Genomic DNA, 19,505 nt, shown 5'->3' on the forward strand with positions numbered 1-19,505 from the left:
AGATGGTAAAGTTTGATCATATCTCCCCAGTGCAGGCCCAACTGCATTGGCTCCTTGTGCCTTTTCAAGCCAGATTCAAGGTACTGGTCTTAACACACACAAAACCCTTAACAGTTTGGGAGTGTCTCCCCACAAGAATATCAGCCCAGCCCATCCATTCCATTTAGGCCAGTCTCCCACAGAGGGAGGCAAATACAGTGGGGTCTTGACTTGAGAACTTAATCCGTATTGGAAGTCAAAAAGTTCTCAGGTCAAATCTGCATTTCCCATAGGAATGCATTGAAAACCATTTGATCCGTATCTACTCTTTTCCGTCCATAGAAACTAATGGGAAGCTGCTATTCTGCCTTCGACCACTAGAGGGGGATATTTTGTTTCTTAGGTCAAGAAAGGTTTAGGGAAGGCAGGGAAAATACAGTCCAGGCAGTACAGTACCAGGCAGTCTGAAGACTGTCTCCCAATCCACTCTCTAAACGCTGGGAGGAGTGAGGAAGCAGACAGGCACCCTTTTCACTGGCCAACAGTTAACTGAAAGTTCACATTTTGCACTTTCCCTGCCTCCCACGTGGGTTTTTTTCAGTTCTTAACTCAAATCTAAGTATGTAAGTCAAGTCAATATTTTCCTATGAGAGTGGTTCTTAAGTCAAAATGTTCTTAACTCAAGCCGTTCTTAAGTCAAGACCCCACTGTAAGGTCTCCATGAGTAGTTAAGCCTTCTCCGTAGTGGCCCCACATCTTTGGAACAATCTCCCGGTGGAGATTCATCAGGTCTCCTCCCTTCAAGACTTCAAGAAGTGGTTAAAGACCTTTCTCTTTGAGGAGGCTTTCAGAGAGATCCTCCCATCGAAGTAACTGTGAACATGTTGCCATCAATTTCCTTTTCCATTGTCATTGGATGATTATGGACTGAGTCCATTTGTGATTTGTCTGTCTGTTTCTGCTACAATAGCCACGTTGAGGTCTGTAACAGAGTGCCCTGAGAGCTGGAAATGTTTTGAAATCAATTGCTCTGTTTTACCATTCCCAATGTCAGATTTTGTCCATTTATTATTTTGCAGATATTGTCTTAGTTTTTTTCTTTTGCCTCCCCCACTTCCTTTGTCAACAGGCCGAGACAGGTTAACTCAACTACATATTTGGAATTTATTGCATACAACATGCAACTACACGTTGCTAAGAAATTCCTGGCAGTGCCAGTGAGATTTAATGCTCCACCATGGTTACACACAACAGGGAACAGAATGGAAGTATTAATCCAAGTTAGGGAGAACGAGGAAGAATATGTGATCCTAAAATTGATTCTCAAATTGTTAACAGTCATTACAAGACTAGTCAGCCATATTTGCATCAGGCTGAAGTGCTATTGAATCATCCGTCCTCCCAGAAAATATCTTCTCCTTGAATGGATTAAAAGAGGAGAAGAGCAGGTACAAATGTATAACAATGTATTTCTTTATCATAAACATCTAAATAAGAATTATCCACGTTTCAACTCAGTATCAATTTTTTTGCAAATAAATTAAGGAGTTTTATTTTTGTTGTTGTTGTTTTAGACCCATCAATATGCAGGTATTTTTTTCCTAGAAAATTTCTAAATAAAAAAAGGGGTGTAGCCATTTCATTTCTATTGAAGTACTTCTCTTACTGTGTGTAACTACCATTGCTTCAGCCATGGGAGGCCCAGGTATTTGTAAAAGCTACACATCCTTAAATTATAGCCTGTTAAGTATGCTTCAAATTACATAAAACAATGGAACACAATTTCTAAGGCTTCTACAGCCATTAAAATTGTACACTCTTTCTTAACCTTTGGCATGGTACCTAGAGCTGTATGCAGGGAAATTAATGCGTGTAGAAACTGTAATGTGTGGTAACTTCTCTACTCAATGAATGTTATTGTCAATTCAAATTAAAAATCTCACATTAATCACATGGGTGGGTTATTACTGGATAAAAACTACAGACAAATGAGGCATTAAATCATGAATTATTATAAAACTGAAGACTTAGTTATTATTTGTTGTTTGCATGCAGCCAACTGATCAGGGGATTGTGCTGCCACTAACTGGAACTAGAAAAATAGAATTTTACTTGGATAGTTCATTCATGCCCTTACTTGTTTATATTGCTGCCTTCCTTCAGACGTTCTCCTGCTGCTCCTGTCTTAGATACTCTTTCACTGCCAGCCAAATCTACCAGGCTGAGTTTGCTCACTTTCTCTCCTGAGTTCTAAGCAGAAACAAAAATAAAAATTAAACAGAAGAAGGTTACATGAGGAGCTCTTTTATGATTTCTCAATGTACTGCAAGCAAAAAAGTGACAAAACATGAAAATGTAATAAAGCTCAAAAAACAAAAGCTATCGCTGGATTTTACAACCCTCTTTTAAGCCACTTACTCACTCCTCTCTAAAAAAACATCACTATCATCAGCTGAACGCAAAACATATTCATAATTCCTTTTCCTACAAAATAAATTTAAATATGCATTATATTTTATTTACCTGTTATGAAGATGTTATTACCTGTTATTGAAACAGTCAATAACATTAAATCACTGTGGGATCAAAACCATGCTAACAATTTGCCATCAGACAAAAATAAAAAATCAACAGACTGTTTCAACAAAGCACATGAATGCTATCTCCTTACCTTTTCCCTTGCACACTCCCTAAGCAGAATACATCTTATGTATAAATGTTTATCCATGTATATTTATAAAACTGAAGGTATAGATATAGCACCCATTTTTAAAAATGCATAGCAGCTCTATCCTTCTACTTAAGCACGATTTTTATATCCAGGGCCATGTCACTGTTGGATTCACTGAGCAGAGAATAGCAATCATGCAGTTTTCACTATTCTGGAAGACTGCGCAATTGACATCCTATAAAATGGTGGGAATTGCTTGTGTTATTGCCATTCCATGCGCAGTAGATCCAGCAGGACTGTGGCTTAGGTTTTTAGTTTACTAGTTCATTATTTAGATTACCTTTCCAATGCAATTTTAAAAAATCCTTAAGTTCACTTCACTTACACCAGACTGCAGATCGTAAAGTGTTTGTGTTACTACAATATTGAATACAGCATGGGAACGGCTGCTTTCCTCGTTCATGTTGGTTGCTGCAACTGTTCGGGACTTGTTTCCCTCTGACATCAACGATTCAATATCCTGAAGCATAACATAAAACAATGGATATGAAAATAAACTTATTTCCATTTGCAACATTTTCAATGTATATGAAACATTTTGCAAAATTAGCACATTGAAGAATGTGAAGCATGATTTGGGACTACAAATAAACATGAGTAAAGCAGAATATGTGAATCTGGCTTTTGGTCCTGCCTTCCACTTAGACTGCAACTACACTGGCAAGCTGAATTGCTCTGGTTCAGCTTTGCTGCTATTTGATTTGCAGCCTGTGTTATGGCTGAATCCACAGTCAGTGATCACATACAGGCTGCAAATTGATTCAGGAGTTCACTCTACATGCTCAGTGTGATGCTGTTCACATTTCAGCCCATAGCCCCCCTTCTTTCCTTCCTTCCTCTGTTCCCACCTCTGCCGATCCTTTTAGGGTTTGCTAAAAGCTGTGGTTTTGAAAGGGATGTACAGTCTTCTGGAAAAGGTGGCAGAACTTTCCAAAGTTCTTCTTAACATATATAGAAATGTCACATACCAAAGGAATTTTTCTTTTTTAAAATTTCATCTGTGTTGTTTATGTTTTGTTTGTAATTTTTGTAAAAAAAATTCCTCATCCAGAGGTAAACTAGTACTAAACTGGAATATTAATAGTAGTGATGCGATGCTAAGATGTTCTCACACTAATCTCATATATTTTTTAAAAATTGGAGGATGACTTGGGGGAAAGAACTCAGGAATGGATGTTCCCACAGTCCTGAACATCATGTCCCACCTGTCTGCATCACCAAAATACCACCCAACATACACATCCTTTGTCTTTACAAAACCCAATCCAGTGATCACACAGGAAAAAGTCAATTTGAATTGTTCTTCCTCAAAAAAGTTGAAGCCTCTAGCTGGAGAAAAAAAAAGTCACGTTGGGAGCAAAAAGGGTTGGACTGATTCAAATGAGCCTTTGCGTTCTGTAATCAGAAAAAGATACTTAAAATCAAGTATTGGACTGATCTTTGGAGTTCAGGGTTATACCAGAAGGAGAAATTTCAATTATCATTTTAGTCTCAGGAGGAAAGCCGCATGTCCTGAGCATTTAGGATTAAGTAAGTCTCCTCTTCCAACACATCCTCAAAATCTATATTCCATATATATTTAATAACTAAATAGGCCAATACAAATCATTTTTGCAGAAAAACACATCATCACATTTACACTATCACCATTTAATGAGATCAGAGAGTTATTTGAACAAGAATCAAAACATCTGATTTATGTGTAAACTTTACAATTATATCAAGTCTAAATCACAAGTTTGCTTAAGTTTAACAAGACTGATGAAACCTCACCTCCACACACCCAATTGGCACCCAATTTTCTTTTTAGAGTAGGGTAACAATCATCTGTCAATAGCTGTTTACTGCTATGATGAATTCCACACTAAAGTTTCACACAGAATAGTCTTTTATTTGAATACATATTAAAATGAATAAATACAAGTTGTGTTATTTATTTGTTTGTTTGTTTGTTATTTCAGTTGTAAGCCGCCTTTCTCCCAGTCAGGGGACCTTGGTATGCATTTCTTTTTCTTTCCTAACATGTTTTTCTCTTTTTGCATACACTTCAATGATATACATATTTTTGTAGCAATCTTTTCATATTTAGGCATACATTTAATACCATTCAATTTTAAGAAAGAAAAATCTCTTCCTTCATATATTTCATATGCCATTCATCCACTCAGTAGTTTATCCGGTTTGGCACTGATTGGTGTGTTGTGACTTCCTTATTAAGCTCTTCCCACTTCTCCCCATCCTCAAGGTACTTACTATTCAATTCATTTGTTCTTTACCTACCTCAAAGCTAGTAACTGCTAGTTGAGACAAACCGTCTACATATGGACCCAGAACTTTGTGCTCACGAACTTTGAGGGACTGTCGACTCCTTTGAAACAACAACAAAAGTCCTAATATATAATTTACCAGTAATTGTCAACTACAATATACTCTGAAGGAGAAAACATTATTAAAAATGGTTGATTACAACAATTTTGATAAGAATAATTTAACTTTTTCACACTATAACATATTATTCTAGCTACCTATATATTTTTTAATTTTTGGAGTTCATTCTTACAGGCACTTCTTTACAGCCGGGCTCCACAACAAGTGGTAAACTGGTCTGGGAGAAAATCTCCTTGGGAGCAGGGCTGCAAAGCAAAAAACTGTGAGCAGGAAAGAATTCAACCCTCAACTACCCATGTACTTTTTTACTCTTTAAATGTAACTTCTCTCCTTTGCAAGGAAAGAATAACAAATAGCTACGTTTAAACATGCAAGATTCAATCATCATCTATAATTTAGGCCTCAATATACTGTGCACTCTCCTTTCAAACCAGGCCTGTTGTTTAATATGGTAACATGTTACTCACCCTTTAGGGTCTAGTAAGTCTCTGACTTTCTCATTATAGATTTCCATATAAGACACTTCAACTTTAAAGGTGTGCAAATCATTTTCTTCTGAAGTTATTCTCTGAAATAAAGCACAGCAGAGGCGTGGGATCAGACCCAGGTGCTCTGCATTCCCCATCATTGAGAAGGATTTCCCTGAACCTGAAAGAGAATATAGGACAACAACATATTTTAACAGGTACCTAGAGCTTTTAGAAGGAATTCCTACACTAATATATTGCATAGGCAAACTAAAATGATACTTTAATATGTTGAAAACTAGCACATCTACCCTGTTTATGAGTAATATGTGCACAATATTACTCATAAACCATGTAGATGTTAAGTAGAGGAAAACATAGTAGTAAGCACTGACCATTTTTACAAATAACTTATCTTTGTACTTTACTGTCAAGTGCACATCCTGAAACATTCCTCTGAAAGCTAGTACAATAAGGAGAGCCAACAATTCTTTAGAATGTTTACACAAATATACCTAATAAGTTTAGCTATAAAAGGTGTAAAAAAATGAACTTCTGTCCATACTCTTAGCAAACAAAGAACACTGGGTCTATGTACAACCTTCTAAAATCAAATGGACCCATTAGAAATGTAATGAAGAAGAGAATTTCAAAGCTTGAGCAGCATTCATCAATTTCACTAGTACGATACAACCAAAGCAGTTGTCTTGGACTATGAATTTAAATCACCCTTAACTACAGTGGTGCCTCGCAGAACGGTCGCTCCGTAGAGCGACGAATCCGCGCAACGGTGCCGTTTTTGCGATCGCAAAAGCGATCGCAAAACGGCACCTAGATAGGGCACAATTCACAGAGCGAAGGTCGGTAAGCGGTTCGCTTACCGATCTTCACTTTCCGACCCGCCGATCAGCTGTCCGGTGGGTCCAAAATGGCGGCCGCATGACCCCAAAATGGCTGCGTGCAGCGTTTTCGCGCCCTTGGTAAGTGAGGGGAGGGCGCGAAAATGCTGCCGGAACAGCCGAAATGGCTGCGCGCAGCGTTTTCGCGCCCTCCCCTCGCTTATCAAGGGCGCGAAAACGCTGCGGCCGGCCATTTCGGCTGTTCCGGCGGCCATTTTGGACCCGCCGGACAGCTGATCGCAGCCATTTTCGCGCCCTCGTTCAGCTAGGGGAGGGCGCGAAAATGGCTGCCAGCCGCCCGGAAGCATCGTTGAACGGTGAGTATTCAGCCCAATTGGAACACATTAAACACTGTTTATTATTATTATTATTTATTTATTTAATTTATATGCCGCCCACTCTACCCAGAGGTCTCTGGGTGTTCCAATTGGTTTTCTTGCCCCGTTCAACGATGCTTTCACACAGCGAGGGTTAATCCGGAACGGATTAACGTCGCTGTGCGAGGCACCACTGTATATTGTGACAATGATCACATCTAATTTCTGTTTCACTATTTACTTGGTGAAATAGAGATTTTCCTCTTGCTTTCATCATCCCTGGGTTTGCATCACACCCCTTCATGAAACATTCATCCTCTACCCTTTAAATGGATAGTTAAAATAATCGTCTACATCATACTCAAGAAATGTTCTAAACCGGTGGACTGTTTGTAGACGCCATGGTTGTGCTTGCAATAGTACAATAATGATGGTTTAATTGCACACTACACCTGGAGTAGACTTTGTCTAAAAGGGCGGGATACAAATCAAATCAAATCAAATCAAATCAATCAATAAATAAATCTAGATGAGGTAATAATGATTTTTTACTATTAGCTATTTAAAGAATTTTGTCTGCTTTATTTACAACATATTCCTATATGAAATTTAAATTACAACATCTTGATCAGAGGGCTGCAAGAAAAGCCAGAAGAGCAGCCACTGACTGAGCCAATGGCTCTGCAGTGGTTTGATAGTAGCAAGGCAGGCCAGTGAAAACGCAGCAGTGTATGTGAATACAAAAACAGAGCTATGTCAAAGAAAAAAGGGTGGGGGAACAGAGAAAAACAAGGCAGCTAAGAAGAAACCCTACCTTTAACTCAGAGAACATTACAAGCTGGCGAGAAAAGGACACTGATCTGTGGCTTTGTCTTCCACAAAGCAGGAAATATGACAACCCCCTAGGGAAATCAAACATTGGCTTTTGCAACCTGGTAAGACATCCCTCTCACCTGTTTGTCCATAGGCAAAAATGCAAGCGTTATATCCCTGAAAGGCCTTCTCAAGGATTCCTTCACCAAGGCACTTAAATACTACTTGCTGACCTACAGAAGTTAAAAAACATAATTGAGAACGCAAGTCTTGAACATTAATGAATAATAACAAAGCAACAGCACTTGTCAACAATGACACTGATAGCTAAATCAACAATTGGACCATTTCTAACTTAATGCTAGCAGAGACTGCAATGTCTTAAATAAAACTAATGTTAATAGTAGAGTTTGCAGGCATTTGAGTTAAAAAAACCTCTTCCCTATTTGTGTGTGTGTGTGTGTGTGTGTGAGAGAGAGAGAGAGAGAGACAGTATGCATCCATGTTGCATTTAGAATTAAGAAGAAATGTCTGAGGAAATGGTATTATATTTTTGTTTTAATTTTTTAACATCTATCCTCAGGCAGAATTATGTGTAACGTTTGAGGAACAACTCATTTACTATTTGCACTGTGTTGTAATTGAACAGCATAGCTATTTTTATTTTATTTCAGCTTGTTAATTAATCCCAACTAAAGATGCTACTCCCCTTCACGGATTGCTGCCTTGTCATGGCAAAGATGCATCAGTAATTCAGAGAAGCTATGAGCTATGCCGTGCAGGGACACCCAAGATGGATAGGTCATAGTGGAGAGTTCTGACTAAACACGATCCACCTGGAACAGGAAATGGCAAGCCACTCCACTTTCTCTGCCAAGACAGAGCGCAGAGGCTAATAGAGTTTTGTCAAGAGAACAAGCTTGTCATCACAAACACTCTTTTCCAACAACAAAAGAGGCGACTTTACACATGGACATCACCAGATGGGCAATACTGAAATCAGATTGATTATGTTCTCTGTAGCCAAAGATGGAGAAGCTCTATATAGTCAGCAAAAACAAGACCTGGAGCTGATTGTGGCTCTGATCTTCAGCTTCTTAGAGCAAAACTCAAGCTTAAACTGAAGAAAGTAGCAAAAACCACTGGACTAATCAGGTATAATCTAAACCTAATCCCTTATGAAAACACAGTGGAAGTGAAGAACCAATTTAAGGGAACTAGATTTGGTGGACAGAGTGCCTGAAGAACTATGGATGGAGGCTCGTAACATTGTACAGCAGGCAACAATAAAAACCATCCCAAAGAAAAGGAAATACAAGAAAGCAAACTGGCTGTCCAACAAGCACTAAAGCTGTCCAACAAGCACTAAAATCCTCACTTCATTGGGAAAACAATTGCCCCCCCCACTGCACACACATGTGCAATACTCAAATCGGTACCATATAAACAGTGTAAGCAACAAAATTTTAGAACTCCTCACCTAAATATACTGATAATGAAAAATTATACCTGCGTATTTTGCAATGTTTGATTCATCCATAGACCAAAAGCAGTAATCAAAGGCAAACACCTACACAGGCACATTAAAAAATTAAATTAAGAACTTTTAATTTCACAATTAACATCAGTTTATTTGAATATTTGCAAGTTTGAAAAAAAACATAATTACAGTATTTTACTAAGATTTTTTTTCTCCAATTGATCCAGCTGATTTCTCTCATAGAATACAGTATGATACTAAAAATCTCTATCCTGATACTATTCTCTTAAAGACTGATCATCAGTAGCATTAGTTAAAATGTGGTCTCTATCTGATTTATCATTGTTATATATGCAGGCAGCTGAAAAGCTTAGACATCTGTTAGAAATCTCATCAATAATAGACAGCAGACTAAGGTACGCTAGTAGAATACAAAGGACTGGAAAAGGAATCTTACCCCTCAGTTCAAATACAGAGAAAACTTCACACATCTTTAATTTAATGACTTTTTTTAGCCACAAGAAAATTCAAGAAAAATTTTAAAACCTGTTTTAGTTGCAACATTGTACTGAGGAAAACAACACACTCCTGAAGAAAATACATTTTGTTTCCAATTATCATTACAATTCTCACATTCAAGAAAACTGCTTCTATTTAAATTTTACACCCTATCTAAAGAATAATCAGCATCCTATTTCCATCAGGTTAATTATGTAAGCTTTTTCATAGCTAGATTTAGCATAACAAAACTTGAAAACATATTCTACTTACTATACTATCTAAGGTATTCAATATTATTTCTCCTAATGAATTCTGAAAAGGAAAATAGGTGTGTGTAAAGGAGCTACAGCTGGATGTACTTTTTCTTCCTTTAATAAAATCAAGCAGCTTCAAGAAAAGACAATTTAGACTGGTTGAATTGTGCAGAAGACATGCACCCCATTTTTCCCAGAACAGCTGCTTCAGCAAACATGAGTTTTCCTATGGCTATTTTACAGATTTAAAACAGCAACAAGAAAAGATTTTTAAAAGTGGCAGGAGATTCTATCACAAATATCACATGTAACCATAGTCCTCAGCTACCTCTTGCGATGTAGTGGAATACAAACATGGGTATGGAAATCATGAACATTTTCTATCTCTTAGATCATGGTTCTCAACCTTGGGTAGCCCAGATGTTCTTGGATTGCAACTCCCAGAAAACCCCAACCAGCACAGCTGGTAGTAAAGGCTTCTGGGAATTGCAATCCAAGAAGCTGGGTTACCCAAGGTTGGGAATCACTGTATTTGAAGAAAAATGCAGTTTGGGTGTACAAAAGACATACATTTCCCAATCCTTTGTCCTTCAATAAAGTTTAAAGGAGAGCAGATCTCAAGTTATTTATATAGTCAGCTATATATGTGTGGATCATTTCAGTTTCATGCAGTGACAAGGATGTCCAACTTAAGAGAACTTGACCCAGGTACATGAAGGGTATTATTATTCCAATGAAAATTTAAACGAATTCACAGTAACTCACAAATAACCCAGCACATGCATCTCGCAAAGACCTGCTAAACGTATACGTGCCTTGTTTGATTGACAATGACTAAGACTTGTGTGACTATTCATATTAAAAGAACTGGCCTGTGTAACCATTTCTGGGGTTTGGTTTGCACTCTGAAGAAATGTATAGGGGGAAAAAGGCATGTTTTTGCCACAGTTAATTTAATAGTATAGAACTACTGAGCATAAATAGCTCTTTAGCATGCAACCCAACTAAACAGGAGATTGTAGTCCCTAAGGGCCGTGATTTGTTTCAGAGTATACACAGAAATAGACCTAAAATGAATGTATTCTATGACATTGAGAACTGAAAACTCATAATGTCCTTAAGTTTCAGCCACTTGCCACCTAGGACTTTGTAACAAGTAAAAACTGTCACTTTAACCCTAACTTTAACGCTACTGACTACCTCACTACATTGGAGTTCCAATGGGGTCAGAATATATTTCAGAATTCACTCAATTTTTTTATCAATGTGGATGAAAGCATTGTTATGTATCACTATAAACACATAATTCGTTGTTACAGAACAAAAGCAGAATGAAAAGGATAAAGGTTCACTTACTTTTGGTTGTTTTCTGAAGCATGGAAATTCATGTGGCAGAGAGGGATTGTGAACATATCATCCACATAAATAGAAAACAATAAATAGAATGGCAGAATGGTTAGTGTCTGAAACAACTGTGCATTCTGTATATGCCACAGGCTATATGGAGGGAAATATAATGGAACTTATTGTTTATCATTTTAGGAAATGAGTCCTTTTCCCACTTCCACAACTAAACTAGTTTCGGACATGCTTTTTATGGATCAAATGGCTCTCCAACCAATTTTCATAGATTCCTTCTTTCCTCTCCCATATTATAAAATTATTTTCATAATGAAAATAAACCTTAGAACCTTCAGGCATACCTTTGCTATTAAAAATCTCACAAGCTAGAGTATGAATGCAAGCTACGACTTTCTTATTTAGTTCCTAGCTAAACTGAATTTCTATATTTCATTTATTTTATTATTCTTTTAGGTACCCGAATCACAAACACTATACTGTATCACGTAATAAAGATGACCAACGACCCATTAAAAGCCACTTCCTCAGAAACCAGTATGATTTCCAATTAATATAATGTTTATGACAAAAGTAACATGAAGTAATGAGTCTTTCAGATTAGTTTTATTTATGTAGTCTGCTGATTTAATTATTGTTGTAATATTGCCTTTTGAACTAATTTTTAAGATGAAAAGAAAATGACAGAAATCACTATTTAGATTAATAATGTTGTACTTCTTAGCTAGTCTTCCCTATTATTGGTCAAGACATCCCTGCAACAGTGATTTTCAGTAATTAAAGACTCCCCACTTCCATATCACAGCCTCTGCGGATGAAAGGGATTATAGAAGAGCCTCAAGAACTTTGGGAGAGAAGTCAGAAATGCTCAGTTTCTGAAAAATCACCACTGCTGATAACATGCAGCTTAAATTATGGCAAAAGGATTTCAACCCTTACTTGCAAAACCTTGCACACAGCATAGATTAATACTAATATTTAAGAAATATTTGTTTAAATTCACAAATCATACTGTGAAAGCACTGTCTCTTCTTTATTTCCTTTCTCATGGACTGACATGCCTACTCTTGTTTTCACCTTTTTAAAAAATTACTGTAAATATGAATATGCAAATATGAATTATATACTGAACAGCAAAATGCACCCCCCACCCTTTATATACACCATCTGGGATTCCTGTGCAGTTTAGTTCTGTCACATACTGTTCAGATTTAGGTTTGTTACATTTAACCCCTATATGGTCTTTATACCGTAACCCCTATATGCTGCGTTATGTGAGAAAACTAGCCTGCCTGGCCCTGGGCAAGCTGCACAATCCCAGAGTGCCCTCAGAAGAATGGAATGATAAACCACTTCTATTATCTACCTGGAAAACCCTGAAAAAGTCAGTCAGAACTGACTGGACAGCATTTCATTATTATAGGTAGATAATCTTCACAAAGATTAAGTTGTATGTCTGCCACTGCTGATATATGGTCAGCTGGAAAACAGTAACTTTATATACAAAGGGCTGCATCTATCCAAAATTATGACTAGAATGACAGTTTGAATAAATACAGATTTTTATTTCTAAACTGAATTCTTGTTTGACTTCATGGAATGAATGTCCACACTAATTATGATATTTATGATGTTTTTGAATGTTATTATATTTCAGGAAATTACATCATTTTTACTATTTTATCTTGTTCCTGTATTTCAGGAATAAGAAATCTGGCGCCCTCCAAACGTTTTAGACTATAACTTCCATATGTCCCAAACCAGCAAGGCCAATGATGAGGAAATAAAAAAATATATGGAGTGCACCAATTTGTCCACCTACTGCATAAAAGTGGCAATGCTTCTGTTTCTAAGTTCCTTCTGCCATAACATTTACTTTGATTATCTTTCAAAATGCAATAATTCAGTGATTCAAACCAAGCAGATAACAAAGTGGCAGTTATGGCAGTCTGTTTCTGAATATTGGAAAAATTAAAAGGGAAAAATAGACAAAATACTGTGGCACCTTAAAGACTAACAGATTTGTTTCAGTGGACATTTTCATGCATCTTGAAGAAATTGATTTTGACCCACAAAAGCTCATAATGAAATCATTCTGTTAGTCTTTAAGGTGTGTTATATTTTGCTCCTTTTATCCTGTTAATTTTACCAACTATATTAAGCAAACAATCTATGAGCATTCCTAAAATATGAATAACTGAATACTCTCTAAAAGATGTGAAAGGAATCAATAGCAGTTCTTGCTATTTACTCCATAACGCCTTTAAAAATATTCTGAACTAATATTCTGAACTAAATAGTACTCACATTCTGAATGCTATCACAGACTCATTCATCAGATCAGTGCCCTTATCCCACATGAGATCTGTGTGTGAAAGATTCCATGACCAGAGCATATGCAAATCAACATATGAATATGCATTTATATTTACGCTGTGAAACTCATTAAGAACCCACTAAGCTGACACCACTGAAGCACAGGTTAGCTCTTAATTATATTTCCCTAAAATGACTATTACAACTGGAACAAAAATTCTACACCAAGTATAGTGAGAATGTTGGCCGTACTAGGGATGTTATTACATACACCCTGAATCAGGTTTACATACAACCATCTCAGTTTCCTGACAGAAAATGGAAATGACACCTAATGTGTAACTCCGGATGTCAAACATAGTCACTAGAAATTCAGTTGTACCGAACAGAAAATTATGAGAAAGAGCACTGCTTTATAAAAACCATACTGCTGTTAAGACATTTGTTTCAGCTACACCCACATTTACAAAGCAGATTGATACAGTGTGTCAGTATCAAGGCAAGACATTTCACACACATTTTTATACAGTACATATATGCTGACAGGAACAATGGTTGAACAAGAAGTTTATTCTTCACAGGCAGTAGTGCTACACTTTCAGGGTTTGTGTGTGAATACACCATCACTACAAAGACAAAAAAGTCGCTGCAACTCAGTCATAAAGCATATGCTTTCCATGCATAAAAATCCAAGGTTCCAATAAAAACATATCGGGTGGCAGGGTTCAGAAAGATTTTTAAAATGTTAAAGGGCAGCTCCTAAACAACACAGGCAATAAAGGTTAGTTGAACTCATGGTCTGAAACAAAGTACACCAATTTTGTAGGTGTATTAGATTAGATTAGGCACCTTTCAGTCTCCAAAGATTATAGTAATGTGCTCTGAATGGAGGACTTGGAACAGCGTCTAGAGTGGCTGAGAAGGCCAATTTGAGAGTGAAAATCCCTTCCACAATGAAGACAAATACAATCTATCCTCTGTCCAGCTCCCTGATTTTGCTGGTTTCAGGACTGCCTCTTTGCCTCGGCCTGCTGGACAAGGGTCTCTTCAAAATGGGAGAGCGTAGGTGTATAACATACCAAATATCCTCTAATTAACTATTTTCAGTATTTGGAGTACAAAGAGAAATGTCGACCACCGCTCTCCACAAAAGAAATTGTTGCTATCCTTTTGCTACACTGCTAAAAGTACTTTCTCCCACAAGAACCATGCAAAGGCACAGAAAGTGCTCCTTTTTGCTATACTAGAAGCTACCTGTGTGGCTCTGAATAAATCAATAGGTTAATCAAAGTCAAAGATTATTATACATCATATTAGACACTTTCCTCATTTTTTATATGCTCATTTTGTCCTTGGGCAGTGTGTGTCCCGAGAAGACCTAGAAAATGAATGTGTTTGGCTATGGAAATCTTAATTAAAGGATCAAAGTATGCCCTCTATGTAGGGGTTACCCTTGAAGTCAGTACCAAAACCTCAGCAGGTCCAAAATGTTTCTGCCAGATTGATTTACAGGTACCAGCAGATATCATCACACATCCCCAGTCTTGGCACACCTTTATGGGCACCTTGTTAGTTTTTATACCCAATTATAGGTGCTGGTCCTGACCTATAAAGTCCTTAATGGCTTAGGACCTTGATCCACGACAAAATACCTCTCCCACAAAACTGCTACCCATCCCACCCTCTCCTTGCAGTCCTTGACTTAAAAACTGTGGCACCTAAAGAGGCCAAAAGAGTGAACACCAGGAACTGAGCTTATATAAATATAATATAAATCAATATAACCTTCTGCTATCAAATGTTTTATATATTGGTATGAGCAATCAGCAATGGAATGGACAGATGTAACAAAAAGGAAAAGAAAAGCGTGCTGCTTATATACCGCCCCATAGCGCTTCAGGCACTCTCTGGGTGGTTTACAAGTTCTTTATGCAAGCTACACATTGCCCCTCCGGCGAGCTGGGTACTCATTTTACTGACCTCGGAAGGATAGAAGGCTGAGTCAACCTTGAGCCAGATAACTGGGATTGAACCCTGGGCCGTAAGCACAGTTTTAGCTGCAGTACAGCAGTTTAACCACTGCGCTGTGAGGCTCTTAGCTTTCATATAGGCAGCAAGGAGAGAGGGGGTAAAAAGGAGAGGACAGAAGAGAAGAGAGACCAGGGTGGGCCTCACACACATTTGGCTCTGTCCTCACCCACTGCTAGCATGTGAATCCTGAAAAGCTGCCTGGCAAAACTGAACCTCATCCAAAAACAAACAAACAAACAAAACAAAACAAAAAAAACAAGATTCGCCAATTCCTACCAATTCCCATTTACCTCTAAATAATCAACAAGTATAGCTTATTTCCAGCTCATCTATACACAAATTAATGACCAATTCTACATTTGTTTTGACATAAAAATTGAAACATTTTTAGAAATTAACTGGAATGGCCAATCCAACATGGGGTGTCTTGACTGTTGTTTTTTAAAGACAGCTCCCAAGAAAACATTATGAAATAGTTTGGACTCTAACACAAGAATGACAAGCCATTTGTCCGTCCATATGAATGCTCCAGAATCAGAATATAGTTGTGCAAACAATCAAGTCAACTTAAGACATAATTAATATTTAAATGAATTAATATGGAATTCACTTTTCAGATATTATTTTACTTAATGATTTCTTGTGCTATTCCCTCTCCCCCATTTAATTCTTTATGGTTGGAAATTATAATTCTAAAATACATCACAACTTCAGCAGAAAATTAATAGTCAACAAGTGCTCTTCCAGGAGCCTTATTTCATATATACTTTTTATGTTCAATTCCCCTATGCATATAGTACTATGGAAAGGAAAATGGTATAAAATCCCTATGGCACATACCCAAAATTGGTGGATTAATACAGAAATACCAAAAACCATTTTGTGAATGGTTAAACTAAGGGAAAATATACTTTTTTGTCTTAGCATAGATTTGAATTTTGATCTCAGTACTCCAAATTCATAGTTACAGAAGACAACACAGTGCAATACATAGTACTATCAAACAAACCAAATATAATTTGTCAAATTCATTATTTTCTCTTCTGAAAATACAAAAAATCTACTTCTGGGAAGTTATTACTAGAACCACTACAAGCAACAGTTAGAACTGGAAATGGAACAACTGATTAATTCAAAATTGGGGGGAAAGTATGAGAAGGCTGCATATTGTCTTCCTGCTCATTTAACTTATATGCAGAATACATCATGCGAAAGGCTGGACTGGATGAATCCCAAACCGGAATTAAGATTGCTGGAAGAAATATCAATAACCTCAGATATGCAGATGATAGCATTCTGATGGCAGAAAGTGAGGAGGAATTAAAGAACCTCTTAATGAGGGTGAAAGAGGACAGCACCAAAAATGGTCTGAAGCTCAACATCAAAAAAGCTAAGATCATGGCCACTGGTCCCATCACCTCCTGGCAAATAGAAGGGGAGGATATGGAAGTAGGGACAGATTTTACTTTCCTGGGCTCCATGATCACTGCAGATGGTGACAGGAGCCACGAAATTAAAAGACGCCTGCTTCTTGGGAGGAAAGCAATGACAAACCTAGACAGCATCTTAAAAAGTAGAGACATCGGCTTGCTGACAAAGGTCCGCATAGTCAAAGCTATGGTTTTCCCAGTAGCGATGTATGGAAGTGAGAGCTGGACCATGAAGAAGGCTGACCACCAAAGAATTGATGCTTTTGAATTGTGATGCTGGAGAAGACTCTTGAGAGTCCCCTCGACTGCAAGGAGATCAAACCTATCCATTCTGAAGGAAATTAACCCTGAGTGCTCACTGGAAGGACAGATCCTGAAGCTGAGGCTCCAATACCTTGACTATCTGATGAGAAGATTCCCTGGAAAAGACCTTGATATTGGGAAAGTGTGAAGGCAAGAGGAGAAGGGGACGACAGAGGACAAGATGGTTGGACAGTGTCAAAGTACCAACATGAATTTGACCCAACTCCGGGAGGCAGCAGAAGACAGGAGGGCCTGTCGTGTTCTGGTCCATGGGGTCACGAAGAGTTGGACACGACTAACAACAACAACAACAACAACAACAACAACAACAACAATGGTCACTTATGATCTAGCCATGTTTTTCATAATTTTTCTTCTGCATCAGCTCTAGCTTTGAGGTGTCCAGCATGATGTCCCAAGTTGGGTAAAAAGCTATATTTGTATGTTTATTTTAGTGGTTGCATAAAAGTATCACCCACACCACTTTTTTTCTTTTTTCGTTGAGCAACAAAAATAAAACAATTTTTCTAAGATAGTTTAGGTTCCTAAACATGCAAACATTCAGATGATTAAAGTAAATTAAACCAGGAAACTATCAATTTTATAAATCCAGATAATGTGACTCTGATGATATGACTGAAATCATATTGCAATATGGCTCCTCTGAAAAAGTATTGCTAGAACTACTATTGTGTTTTTCTTTGCTACAAAAATAACACATCCTCTTTACTCTCTGCCATACCATATTTGGAAATCCACAGGAACCACTGCAATAACATACAACTCTTATATTTTCACTCTGCTGATCCACAGCGATACTATTCTACAAGAAAAAAAATTCTACAAAAAGAGAAAACAAAATGAGTCTTGCAAACAGAAATGCAGGGTGGTTATTTATTAACCCGGATATACTTTCTGGAACCTCCTGCCTCATGTGCCACCTTTGCTAGTTGTATTCACTTCTTATTACACTTTCTTTTCCAAGACTGACTGTTTGTTTGGTCAAATATTCTTGGCTGGCTGAGCCAAAAATTGCAATTCATTCCTCCTTGATGATTAATTGCAACTCACTATATTAACAGGACAAAAATTTGGCAAGTGCTTCTTTATTCTATTTGAAAGTATTATGGAGAACTTGCACTGAACTCTAGTAGTTCTCTCACATAATCTGCTAGGGAAAAAAGTAGAAATTGATTTTTTTCTGACTCTATATAAGGCCATTCTTGGCTTCATTGGTAACTGACTCACAGGAAATGGACACTATAATTCTGATCAGCACATAAATTTGGTCTCTATAGCCATCATTGTTTCAAGCAGTCAATAAAAATCACACAATAATGTGTGATGTTACATTGGGTCTTTGAGCTGGTACCATTTCTACTTTTGTTTTTTATTTGTTTGTCCACAGAAGCTACCGTATTTGCCGGCCTACAAGGCGACCGGCCGTATAAGACGACCCCCCCAACAGGAAGAGCCTGGGCGGGCGAAGGCAGGAGGAGGAGGAGGAGGAAGAAGGGAAATGGGGGGGTGGCGGGCGAGCGAGCCCACTGGCTCAGCAGCGGGAGGGCGAAGAAGAGGGCAAGAGGCTGAGGGGGGGCGGCAGGAGGAGGAGGAGGAGAAAGAAGAGGGGAAACGGGGGGTGGGCGAGCGAGCACACCGCTGGCTCAGCGGGGGGGGGGGGGTGGCAGGCTCTGGCCGAGGGCGGGCAAGAGGGCAAGAGGCTGAGGGGAGCGGCAGGAGGAGGAGGAGGAGGAAAAGGAAAACGGGTGGGTGGCGGGTGAGCAAGCCCAAATGAAGTGCACCCGGCATACAAGACGACTCCCCCACTTGGAGGCATGTTTTTTGGGCCCAAAAAGTCGTCTTGTATGCCGGCAAATACGGTACATGAATTTTCAGGATATTTTTTTTCTTAGGACAATTGCTTCTGCAGCCCATGCAAACTCTAATAAATGCTATTTCACATCTTTCTCTATTTCAGTCTCACTACTATGAAAAGGAAACTATTTCTTCCAAAGGCAAAACTGACATTCCCAGAGGACAAGCAGCTGACTGAACCTTGGTTTATCAAGTTTTTTATCTGAGCAAAACAATAATAGCAGTAGAGTTTGCAAAATAAAATAAGAGCCTTTCCACATGACAGTATTGATTCATATAGAACTGCTAAGTTAACACTGATTCTACTTGTATAACTAGCACATGACTAGGGCTCTCATCTCAGATTAGGTTCAACTTTTACC

General features: G+C 38.0%; 1 protein-coding gene across 8 annotated transcripts in view; it reads right to left on the reverse strand.

Annotated features, from left to right (window-relative positions):
- Positions 1–19,505, reverse strand: part of KIF13A (kinesin family member 13A) — a 90,104-nt gene that overhangs the window by 56,713 nt on the left and 13,886 nt on the right. For 7 of the 8 annotated variants that reach the window (XR_013545217.1, XR_013545216.1, XR_013545215.1 and 4 more), the window contains exons 3-9: positions 11,186–11,198; positions 9,104–9,164; positions 7,735–7,827; positions 5,566–5,746; positions 4,991–5,078; positions 3,036–3,170; positions 2,117–2,229 (exon numbers count right to left, since the gene is read on the reverse strand). Coding sequence is in view for 5 of the 8 variants with exons in the window: in XM_020798584.3 (XP_020654243.3) it covers positions 2,117–2,229; positions 3,036–3,170; positions 4,991–5,078; positions 5,566–5,746; positions 7,735–7,827; positions 9,104–9,164; positions 11,186–11,198 (684 nt within the window). In the remaining 3 variants the exon portion in view is untranslated. Of the gene's footprint in view, positions 1–2,116; positions 2,230–3,035; positions 3,171–4,990; positions 5,079–5,565; positions 5,747–7,734; positions 7,828–9,103; positions 9,165–11,185; positions 11,199–19,505 lie in introns of those variants that run through there. The other variant, XM_072998665.2, reaches the window with a different exon arrangement.

The sequence above is a fragment of the Pogona vitticeps genome, chromosome 4 (genome assembly GCF_051106095.1).
Source record: "Pogona vitticeps strain Pit_001003342236 chromosome 4, PviZW2.1, whole genome shotgun sequence".
NCBI classification, from domain to species: Eukaryota; Metazoa; Chordata; class Lepidosauria; order Squamata; family Agamidae; genus Pogona; species Pogona vitticeps.